General features: G+C 36.0%; 1 protein-coding gene across 19 annotated transcripts in view; it reads left to right on the forward strand.

Annotated features, from left to right (window-relative positions):
• The window catches only part of ERC2 (ELKS/RAB6-interacting/CAST family member 2), a 904,872-nt gene that overhangs the window by 299,443 nt on the left and 593,028 nt on the right, over positions 1 to 12,401 (forward strand). For all 19 annotated transcript variants that reach the window (XR_007404126.1, XR_007404127.1, XM_049097733.1 and 16 more), the window contains one exon: positions 4,968 to 5,135. Coding sequence is in view for 17 of the 19 variants with exons in the window: in XM_049097733.1 (XP_048953690.1) it covers positions 4,968 to 5,135 (168 nt within the window). In the remaining 2 variants the exon portion in view is untranslated. The remainder of the gene's footprint in view (positions 1 to 4,967; positions 5,136 to 12,401) is intronic.

Below are 12,401 nucleotides of genomic sequence, written 5' to 3' on the forward strand. Positions count from 1 at the left end.
GGAGTGATGATAGAGCACTGATTCTGTCTTCTCGTTGGCATTTTCTAGACGGTGAACTTGAGCATTAGTTTCCATAGTCACGGGGACATTGAAGGAAAGAGAGAAGCCTGAGTTTGTTCAAGATGAAGAGTCAAATAGGAATTCTACTACCCCTACCACATTAAGCTGGGATCTCAGACAGCTACACGCTTTAGTACAAACTAAAAAACCTCCTCACTATACTCTCCTCCCACCTAGACTAGGTGAATCCAGGGAAAATTATCTATTTTAAAACTTTGAGCCAAGTGAAAGGTAAAAACAAAAACAAACTAGCTTTGAGAATCCTTAACAACAGGTGTCTCTTGCACAGATGTGCAGTGTATAAGGTGATCAAAAAACTTCAAGTAGAGAATGGAGTTTAAAGGGGTACTTGGTTGATAGTGCCCAGGTATTGGCAGAGACAAATGCTCTGAAGGGCTACATGTTCAACTTAGATCTCAAAGTTTTCCTCCAAATAAGGTTCCAAAAAACATGATCACACAGTAAAAGTTTTTTTCTAAATCACAAAACTTGACAGAAATCAAGCTACCATAATTGATAGCTGGTATAAAAAAAATAGCAGAACTGTGGCATATTCATTCAGTGTAGTATTACTCAACAATAAAAGGGAATGAAGTACAGATATGTACTATAATATGGATGAACCTTGGAACATTGTGCTGTGTGGAAGAAGCCAGTTGCAAAGTATGTATAAGATTCCGTTTATATAAAATTCCCAGAATAGACAGAAGGTAAATATGAGTTGCCTAAGGCTGGGGGTACAGGGTGAGGAATATGGAGAGTGACTTCTAATCATTACAAAGTTTCATTTTGGGATGATGAAAATCCTCTAACATTTGATTATCATGAGGGTTGCACAATTCTGTGAATATGCTAAAAATCATCAACTGTACCCTTTAAGCAGTTGAATTGTATGGCATATAAATTATATTTCAGTAAAGCTATTTAAAAAGGCAGCTAATGGAAAAAAGTCCCATTATCTGTAAAGGAATGAATTTGAGTGATAGCTTGAATTTTTAATAGCTTCTGTTAGCCAAAAGTTGGCTGAGAGAAAATATCTCTTTACCTAGAAAATTACTTTTAACACTCAGCAACAATATTAAAAAAATGAAGTTAAGATATTTTTAGACAGAAATTTAACTTGCCACCAACAAAATCCTACTACAAGAAATTTAAATGATGCATTTACACAAAAGGAGATTTCTGACAGAATATTTGAGATGCAGGGATGAATAACAAAGCTAGTGACAAATGTTGGGGCTATATCTAAACTGACATGGACTGTAACAAAATAATGTTGAATTCAAAGCAAAACAGGAAAGAACTGAGATATATGACAATAATGTGTATGTCAACGGGATGGTGGCTGAACTTAAAGTGTCTCAAGATCCTTCTATTATTCAGAAAGAATGTAAGCATAGACTGACTTTAGACTAAGGTAGATTAAAAATGTAAGTGTGCTATACTTTCTAGGGCAGTAACCTAAAGATTAGAAATAATTGAAGTAAACATAAAATAAACAAAATAAAATGATAACTTTTAAATGAGTAGAGGCAAAAAAGAATAGGAAAAAAGTCATTCAAAAGGTAAGAAGGAAAAGAGAAGAAATAGAAAAGGCAGTATATTTAGAAAGCGTGAGGTAAAATGGTTGAAATAAAATCACATACATTGTAATGTTAATAAATGCTCCATTTAATTTTATCAGAAAGGATAAAAGCATCTCAGTATATGCTATTTGTAAGAGACATCTACAACATAAAGTTAATGACACATTGAAAGTGAAAAAAAGACACACCAGCCAAATAATAACCATGAGAAAGCTGTTGTAGACTTTTAAGGCAAGGGAATAATTTTCAAGCCAATATAGACTGTTGTGCTCAATAATTTTTGGATACAAATTCTTTTCTAGCACACAGTATACAAAGTACATTTATGATAACTGACTACATACTGTGTCATAAAGCAAGATACACGAATTTCAAACAGACCTTGTTCTTTATTCACAAAGCAAACAAGCAAGAAAAAAACCACAAAGATGACTAGGAAACATCCATGTATTTGTAGGGTAAGAAGCATACTTATAAATTATTTGTGAGTTGAAGGATAAATAATAATGGAAATCAGAAAACATTTAGGACTGAACAATAATGTTAATACTACATAATCAAACTAGTGAGATCGAGCTAAAATGATACTGACAGGGAAATTTATAGTCTTAAGACATATATATGGTAAGAAAAAGGGGTAAAAATTAGTGAGATAAATATCCAATTTACAAAGTTAGGAAAGGAAAATTGAATAAATCCAAAGAAAGTAGTAGGAAGTAAATAATTAAAAAAAATAAGAACACTAATGAAATAGAAAATAAGAATTTTAGGTGATCGACACAGCCAAAATTGACTCTTTGAAGAGATTATTTAACATGACATACTTCTGCTGAGCCGCATCAAGAAAAAGAGAGTAAAATGAAGGAATATTAGGAATGAAATAGAAGTAAGTCATAGATGCTATAGATATTGAAAAATAAATGGGTTTTATAAAAATTTCCTAAGTGAAAGTGAATATTTAGATAAAATGAAAAATTCTTAGGAGAAAAAACTTATTAAAATTGTCTCAAGAGATCCCTGGGTGGCGCAGAGGTTTAGCGCCTGTCTTTGGCCCAGGGCGCGATCCTGGAGACCCGGGATCGAATCCCACATCGGGCTCCCAGTGCATGGAGCCTGCTCCTCCCTCTGCCTGTGTCTCTGCCTCTCTTTCTCTCTCTCTCTCTCTCTCTCTCTCTGTGTGTGACTATCATAAATAAATAAAAATTAAAAAAAATAAATAAAATTGTCTCAAATAACTAGAAACACAAATATTCCTATAACCATTAAAGATAGATGAAGTAATGGTTTTTGGAGAAAGAAAATATCAGCTTTAGATGGTTTTACTGATGATTTCTAATAAATGTTAATGGGAAGAAAATTTCAATTTTACACAAACCATTTCAGAACACATTAAAAGAATGAGCACTCCATTTGGAAGGCAAAATTGGTACTAAAACCTGACAAGGAGAGAACGAAATGGAAAAATTACAAACCAGTTTTATCCATAAATATAGATGAAAGATCTTGACAAAGTATTAGCTGAATCCAGGAACTTATAAAAAATATAATGCATCATGACTAAGTGGGGTTTTTCATAGTTGTGCAGGAGAGCTGAGTATTTTAAAAATCCATTAATGTAATTCATTACAATAACATATTAAAGGTGAAAAGTGTGATAAATCATGAGAAGCAGAAAAAATGTTTATTAATATTAAACATTCCTTAATGATTAAAAAAAAACAACTTTTGGCAAAGTTGTAATAAAGGAACTTTCTGAAACTTAAGAGTGCCTATAAAAAGCTAAAGCAAACATCAAACTTAATGATGAAACATTGAAATTCTTCCCTTTAAGACGAGGAACAAGACGAAGGAGCCACAATTTCTTCCAGGCCTCTGTGTCTTTCTACATGGCCTGTCCATGTGGCTGTTATGGGTTTCTTCACAGCATAATGGTTAGAGGGTTGGACTTCTAACATGGTGGCCAACTTCCACCTGGAGGAAGCTAAATCTGCCTGTCTCCTATAGACAAGGGCCAGAACAGGCATACTGACACTTTGGCTGTATTTAGCTGGTTGAAGCAAGGACCAGTTTAGCCCAGGTTCAAGAGGAGGTTAAACAGACTCCATCTCTAGTTGTGAGTGCAGAAAGTGTGTACAAGCTGGAAAAACTAGGTGTCAATCATGTTTGGAGATTATCTACCACAACTTCAGGCTTGTAAAAATGTAAAAGTCTGATGACATAAGATATTGGCCAAGATGTGGAGTGATTGGCACACTTACACACTTCTTGTGACCCTAAAAATGAGTGTAACAACTTGGGTAAACATTTTGATGTTGTCTAGTAAAGTTAAAGATGTGCATACCACATAGTCCAGCAATTTAACTCCTAGATCATTTTTGCTAGGTGTACCAAGTGATATAGTATAAGAATGTTGGGAATAGCACTTTTTGTTCTAGCAAAAAACCTGGAAACAAACTAACATGTCTATTAACAGCAGAATGGGCAAATAAGTTGTGGAGAAGTCATACAATGAAATTCTGTACTTCAATGAAAATGAACAAATTATATGTACAATAACATCTTTAGGACATAAGATTGAGTAGAAAAAAGCAAAGTACTAAAAACACAGAACAAATAAAGTTGAAATGCAAAAAATATATGTAAAGGACAAGCAGGGAAATGACAAACACAAAATTTAAGGTGATAATTATTTCTGGAGGGGGAAAGAAGAAGAAATGGATTGGGACATAGGTAATTCTAATGATCTTGGTGAATTGAAGGATGAATGTCTCATATTATTTTTCCTATACTTTACAAAGTTATATGTTCTTTGGTGTCTTCTCAATATTTAATATAAACAAAAAACATTTAATGCTTACTTTGGGGGGGTGTGAAGATTCTTTTTTGTTAAATGATGCCCATGAATGATCATTTCCACAATGGAGTAGCAGAGAAGGACCTTGGGTTAATCACCTTTAATAGCATCCTGTTGACCCTTCTGAAGATCATGATGAATAGTTTATGTGGCTTCATGGTTTCCTGGATGAGGAATAGGTATGGCTGAGAAGCCTTCATTTCACTGTGAACCTTGGTTCTCAGTGGGGTGGAAAGTGGAAGGCAATTTGCTGACCTTACCTTTCTGTTTTCTATATTCTTGGCCACCTTTACAGAGCCTCCCTAAACTCATAAGAACTTCCCAAGCTATCTTTTTTAAACTCATGGCTTGCTTTGTTGGGTTAATGACCAGTGGCTACTGAAAATTAAGAGAAATCAGCAGTTCTCAAATGTGAAGAGTAGGAACTGTGGCTTCTAATTTCTTACAATGTTGTTCTTGTTTCACAGATTGATCAGCTGAAGCAGGAGCTTTCAAAGAAGGAGTCAGAACTTCTTGCCTTACAAACAAAGCTTGAAACCCTTAGCAATCAAAATTCAGATTGCAAGCAACACATCGAAGTGCTTAAAGAGTCGCTTACTGCCAAAGAACAGAGGGCTGCCATCCTTCAGACTGAGGTAAGGCACTGTTTCATGATTCTAGGCAGTAGACATTGAGATGACAGAAAATATCCTACCTGGACAGCTTTCTTTAGAATATTCCTTACCAAACCCTTGGGGAGAGATGTGTTTTGGATATCAGATATTCCAGGGATTTTGGAAAGGTAAGATCTATATCACAGATTGCATAACACTGCCAGTGGGGATACAGCAACACCCTGTAACAAACACATAACTCTTCTGCACAAAAAAATTCCTCACTCTAAAGTAGGATAAATAAAGACTCTATGTAGCATCCTATTAGTTCATGTCAGGTTGTGCCACCAGAGTTTGTTTCACACTGGAATTTTTTTGTTTCATTTTTCAGAGGTTTTTTTTTTTTTTGGATTTGGGAACCATAAATAAGTGGTTGGATCTAGAATGGTTTTATCAAAAATCATAGAAAAGTCAGAATGTCATCTACCTTACTTTACTGTGTATATAGGTCCCTCTTTTAGCGCCTGTGATTCCAAGGGTTTCTTACTTCCTAAAGAGTATCCTCAATTTTCAAGATTCTTTTACCCATTAAAGAAAGTTGATACTGTGTGGGTTTCTTAAAATAAATGTTGGTTTGTTATTTCTTATTCATACTTAGAAGAAAACCAAATACATTTTACTATCCTGTTTCCTTATTTCTCCTCATTGGATTATATCTTTGGTCTGCTAAGAAAGGCAAAACACAAGCTAGTTATTATATAAATAAAACAGTTGCCAGAAAATAAGTTATTGCATGTGGACAACAGCAAAGAATGTGGTAACTCTCCTTGATTTTTTGTGTTGAGGCAGTATTGTTATGTGGATGACTGTAAGATAAGGCAATCTAATTGAGTTGCATGTTCTTGTGCTCTTTAAGCCATGTCTTTGTGTATGTTTTTGGGTCTGTGGAGGGTTTAGATTTTCCTTGGAGTTAATGGGGCCCTTGAGTAGGCCTATGCTCTCAGTCAAGGTGCAACTGAGTGTCCAGAGGTGAAAAGAAACAACTTCCAGATTGGACAGGTCTTGGCATGGATGTGACTCAGCCCTTAGGCACTTGACACTGGTTAATAGCAGTTACTCGATTGCTGCAAACCAAAATGATCAGTTTGGCCTCAATGTTGTAGATATTTCACAGTTAAGAAATATCATTTTCAGTTTTGTATAGTTTCATTGTGAATGTGGAAGCATGGATATTTTATTTTGCAAGGCAAAAATTTGAACTATGCCATAAATTGGAAGACAGCTTGTATCTCTTTTGAAGTGGCTGCAGTGAATAGTATCTAGAACTGTGCTAATACTTTAGCCAGTAGTCACATGTAACCATTCAAATTTAACTAAAATTCAGTAAAATTTAAAGTATAGTCACACTAGCCACATTTCAAGTATTTAATAGTCACATGTGGCTAGTGACTAGTGTATGAGAAAGCACAATTATAGAACATTTCTGCTATCTAGCACTTGTCTAGATAGGAGTTAAAAACTAGGGATCCCTGGGTGGCGCAGCGGTTTAGCGCCTGCCTTTGGCCCAGGGCGCGATCCTGGAGACCCGGAATCGAATCCCACGTCAGGCTCCCGGTGCATGGAGCCTGCTTCTCCCTCTGCCTGTGTCTCTGCCTCTCTCTCTCTCTCTGTGACTATCATAAATAAATAAATAAATAATAAATAAATAAATAATTAAAAACAAAAAACAACAACAACAAAAAACTATAGCTTATGGGAGAAATCCTGCTTACTGCTTGTCTTTATAAATAAAGTTTTATTAGAACACAGTCACACCCTGTCATCTATATGTTGTTTTTGGTTGCTTTTGTGCATCAACAGCAAAATTTAATAGCGACAGAGATCATCTGGCCCTTAAAGTTGAAAATATTTACTCTGGCCTTTGTAGAGAAAATTTGCCAAGCCATGGCATTGTGATTTTGTGGGAAAAGGGTTGATTGGAATTGAAATGCCTGGCTGGTCCTCTCTCTAGCAATCATACTCTGAATAGGGCCAGATAGTTTGCTGACCCCTGTTGTAGAACAAGGGTCAAGTTTGTTTTCACAGTGGTTATTCACAACACGTGGTTGTCTTGGGTTGGCAATAATACCAGCATTACTAATAAAGTTAGTCTAATTCTGCTTTTGCTGTGTATTAGGTAGAAGGAAATTTGAGCAAGGCAATATGCTGTGGTATTGCTTGAACTGGTTCTTTTCCAGAAGGAAAGAAAGAAAAGTCAGCTCAGAAAGTGTTACCACCTTCCTTTTATTACCTTACACTGATGAGTGCTGATCCCCCAGCCTCTTTGTCTTTCCTTATACTCTCCCTTGTATTTTACTCCTTTCAAATTAGTGTAGTCCAAATTAGACCTATACATTTTTCATGAAAAAGACAGTGGTGGCATTATGTGGATAGCTTCCATCACATGTTCAATAATTAAAATGACCCAAAACAGAGATAGTGCTTTGAAGTAGGAAAAATTATTCTCTGTGTGCAGAGAAAGTGAGATGATTTTCTAGTTTCCTGCTTTGAAGTTGGGAGTATGAGATTAATGATTTTATCAGCTGGAAACATCCAAGGAAATGTCTTTTGCCTTTTTTCTTCTTTTAAAATCTTTGTAAATGGAAATGGAGAATGTTACCTAATGATGTCCATCTCTTAGGGGAAGCAATTGAGGTTGAAATTAGCTCTGATTGTTGGATCATAAGCAAAGGATTTTTGGCAGAAGGGTAAAGTACATTAAAGTGATTTTCCTGCTTCTTGGAGAAACAGACAGAAATAAGAGTCTCTACCTAACATGTGGTGGGTTAGTGGGTGAGTCAGTGAATGAAGCATGTTATGTTTTGTTGTGCCTTACAATGAAAAAGCTGAGTTTACACTCATATGAAAGATACGGTGCTCATTCTTAGAGGAGGTTATAAGTGATAGTTCTTTCCAGTTAGATTCCTGAGTCATTCTTGAAAGCTCTTGCCAAAACAGAAGAAGGCTGTTCCTAGAATGGGAAGAGCTCTGTTGGTTTATTTGGAAAATCTGTACCAACAGCTGGATTTTGGCTACTCTTACAATATGGTATAAAGGACAGGTGCCACTGGTTTAAAGGTTAATCTCTTCAAGGAAGGCTTTTGCTACTAGGGGATTTGTGTTTAGGAGGTATAGTAGGATGAAGGGTGGGATGGCGGTGGGTGGGGCATGGGAGGCAAGTTGTCTAAGTTTGTGGGTATGTGTCTTGGCTCCTGGATTGGTTTAACTTGTACACATGCCCAGATGCTCTTTGACATGTGTAAATCAGTGGAATAAAAATTACACACACACACACACACAGATATACTGCTTAGCTCTTAACCTAACATTTTACTTTTTAAAATAGCTTCAAAAGACCCCAAGGCCAACTTTCTTATTTTGCTACTTCCCTTGATGTTTTTATGTACCAACTTACCCCCATATGCCAACACATTAATTCCGTAGCATTAGAGATAGTAATGAATTGGCTTTCCTAAGTGCCTCTATTTTTCTGGATTTTAAGGAATAATTACCAACGTATTCAGAAATTAGGAAGAAGAAAGGCGTAGTTCTTATTCTATGATCTGAAGCGAAATGTATGAAGAACATTAGCATTTAGAAATGGAAGATGTGTGGACATGACTTATTTCTCTATTTTGTAACTGTAACATGAATAAGACTTAAATCTGTCTGAGCCTCCTTGCTTTGATCTATAAAATGTCAGTCACTATGCCAGCCTGATGCATCTATGTGAAAAGCGCTTTGAGGGATCCCTGGGTGGCGCAGCGGTTTGGCGCCTGCCTTTGGCCCAGGGCGCGATCCTGGAGACCCAGGATCGAATCCCACATCGGGCTCCCGGTGCATGGAGCCTGCTTCTCCCTCTACCTGTGTCTCTGCCTCCCTCTCTCTCTCTGTAACTATCATAAATAAATAAAAATTTAAAAAAAAAAAAAAAAAAAAAAAAAAAAAAAAAAAAAAAAAAAAAGAAAAGCGCTTTGACTCTAAGAAGGTGTTCCAGTTGTAAATTGTGTTATCATCATTGCTGTTGTTATTATTACTACTATTGTATATCAGGGATGTTTCAGGAATCCTCTACCTCACTTTTTTTCTTACCATGCATTCTCTGCATTCTGCCTCTGTGGCTCTCCTTTGCATTTGTGGTGTCTGCATTATCTAGCCAAGACTTTTATATTTTAATTAGGTTACTTTTTATGTCTTTGCATGATATAGAGAAATGAAAAAATATGAAAGAGTCATTCATTTTGTTCTGTCCACAAATTAAGAGACTTCCTTCAGTTTTCTGGCAGGTCCACTTTTTCCTAGCCCAGAATCATTTCCAAACTGCCAGGCATAACAACTCTTTTGCATGTTTTCTAGAAGATGTGTTATATGACAGTGGCATATAATGCTTGCTTTTGTACTCATTTTTGTTCCAAACAGATCATGGAAGAGTTCTACTTGTTAGAACACTTGAGAACCTATTAACAAATATATAGGGGTTTGTGTTCACAAAGTCAAGGGGCAACATATGTAGGCAAAGGTCCATAACATTTTTGTTTTTGTTTTTTAAAGATTTATTTATTTGAGATAAAAACGGGGGGACATGCAAAGGGAAAGAATGTCAAGCAGACTCCCTGCTAAGTGTTGAGCTGATGTGGGGCTTGATCGCAAGACCCTGAGATCATGATCTGAGCTGAAATCAGGAGTTGGACCCTTAACCAAATGAGCTGCCCAAGTGCCCCCTGTTTTTGTTTATGTAATCAGTATAGAAGAGAACTGCATGCAATCTATAGGCTCACTCATTAGAAAAATTTACCTAGGGACATATACATTTATATTCACTTGTAATCATTTATATAATTTTAGGCAATTTACAGATGCCCTGAAGCATTTCCAAGAATTTCATATTAAAGATCCCTGCCCTGTAGATTTCATGCATTTTTAATTCAATGCATAATTTTTGAATGACTACTATTGCGATATGATCTCTGCCTTTATCCAGCCAACACTTCATTGGGTATATATATATATGGATATATGATAGAGAACTGATTTATAGTGCCGTGAATGCTCAGTGATTTCATCATCACTAGTTGATAATCACAAAAGATTCACAAAATCTTAAATGGACTTCATCTTCCTTCTATTGTTTAAATCCAGATACGTAAAGGAATGAAAGAAGAAAAAAGAAATACATATTTAGCTCCTTTGAAGACTAAAGCATGCAAGCTGTACACAATGTTTATTTATATCTTGTATAATTGAAGGCTAATATTGCTAAGGTAATTACTCTGATAATGTTAAGATATTATATTTTGGTAAAGCTGGTCCTTTTTGAGTTCACACTCAAGCAACTTGGCTTTCCTTGAGAAAGGGAATGGTATTTATGAGGTTACAGACACTCTGCTGGATTATTTCAGGAGTTACTGCATTTACTTATAAATGCTTCAACCTGTTATACTTCAGACAGATGCTTCCCTTGACTTATCTAAATGAACAGGTGTTATTTGATAATATTTTATTGAGCATCTATCATGTGCAAGGTTCTTAACAAGGTGGGGCCCATAAACTCATGAGCTACTGGTCTTGGACCCCTTAATTTAACCGCATTGCCCAAATGGTTACTGAGTGTCTTGTGGCTGCTACATTGAGTTTCAGGAGATATAGCTAAATGTTTCCCATATGATACTTTATTTTAAACTTGACTTACAACTTATGAAGTTGGTATTATTAACCCTGTTTTTAAGATGAGATAGAGCCTTAGAACTTGCTTAAGGTGAGTGACAGAACCTTGGATTGCAAACCCTGAAATCTAGTGCTTTCCATAAGGGCTCCAGTGAATTGAATGCTTTTTTTGTGTGTCAAGGAGCTGACCGATATTGTCTCATTTAATCTTCATGGCAAAGTTTATGGCAAGTTTTATAATTTTGTCTTAACAGGTGAGTTCACTGCTGTCAGTGCTTACTAGGTAAAATCCTGTATTTGGCTATGAAGAGTTAAGAATGAATAACTCTGAGGCTTAAATCCCATAGTATCACTATGGCTAAAATAACCATTACATTGTGGCCATAATAATATTGCCCAAACTCTGGGAGGGAACCATTTTTCATGAAGTCTAGAATCCTAGAATATTAAGTATAGTTTATTATATAATATTTACTTTTTATTTCTTTAAAGATGTTTATGATTATGTGTACATACCTACACATATGCATGCGTGAGTAGTTTAAGAAAAGTAAAAGAACGGACAGCAGTACCTTATGGTGTTTTCTTTTTGTGTTGGAGACTCAGGTGATTTTTAAGTTGTCTATCATTTGCAAGGTAAAAAAAATTAAATGCAAAAAATTAACAGAAGAGATGATCATTTCTTTAGGGAGATTGTTTCCTCAGCAAGGTGCTACTGGTGGAGTAGAAGGTATTTCTGGGCCCATGATGACATATTTTTGGTCCTTTAGTCATGGATGTTTCAGTGTGATCATACAACCAGAAAGCAGACTTGGGCTGTCAGTTTTCAAGATATTGTAAAAACCAAACTTTTGACAATAAAAATGTTACATGGAGAAAAGAACACAATTTATGACTACTTGTTTCTTGATTTTTTGCATTTATGTGGGCCCCCTGCCCCATTTCATGATGAGGTTCGGACTCTTGGGTATACAGGTCACTGTGACGGGAACTGTGAATGCTTTGTGGCCTCCAGGGACTGTGGGACTAGATGAATTCATATAAGGCTTTGCAAACGATTCCAGATACTTGTTTCTGAACTCATTTGTTTTTAGCAAAGGAGTTTTTTTTTTTTCTTTGTGGGTAGAAATAATATTTGCCACAATATAGAAGGTGAGATTTAGAAGCAGTGGTCCTTCACTTTTTTTCTTTTTTAAAATTCCCGTTCAATTTAATCAACATATAGTGTATTATTAGTTTCAGAGGTAGAGTTTAGTGATTCATCAGTTGCATATAACACCCAGGGCTCATTCCATCAAATGCCCTCCTTAATGCCCATGATCCAGTGCTCCTTTACTTTTAATTGGTAATTTCAGGTTTGTTTTCCTTTCCTTTCCTTTCCTTTCCTTTCCTTTCCTTTCCTTTCCTTTCCTTTCCTTTCCTTTCCTTTCCTTTCCTTTCCTTTCCTTTCCTTTCCTTTCCTTTCCTTTCCTCTCCTTTCCTCTCCTTTCCTCTCCTTTCCTCTCCTTTCCTCTCCTTTCCTCTCCTTTCCTCTCCTTTCCTCTCCTTTCCTCTCCTTTCCTCTCCTTTCCTCTCCTTTCTCCTTTCCTCCTGCCCATGATTGAC

The sequence above is a fragment of the Canis lupus genome, chromosome 20 (genome assembly GCF_003254725.2).
Source record: "Canis lupus dingo isolate Sandy chromosome 20, ASM325472v2, whole genome shotgun sequence".
Lineage (NCBI taxonomy): Eukaryota > Metazoa > Chordata > Mammalia > Carnivora > Canidae > Canis > Canis lupus.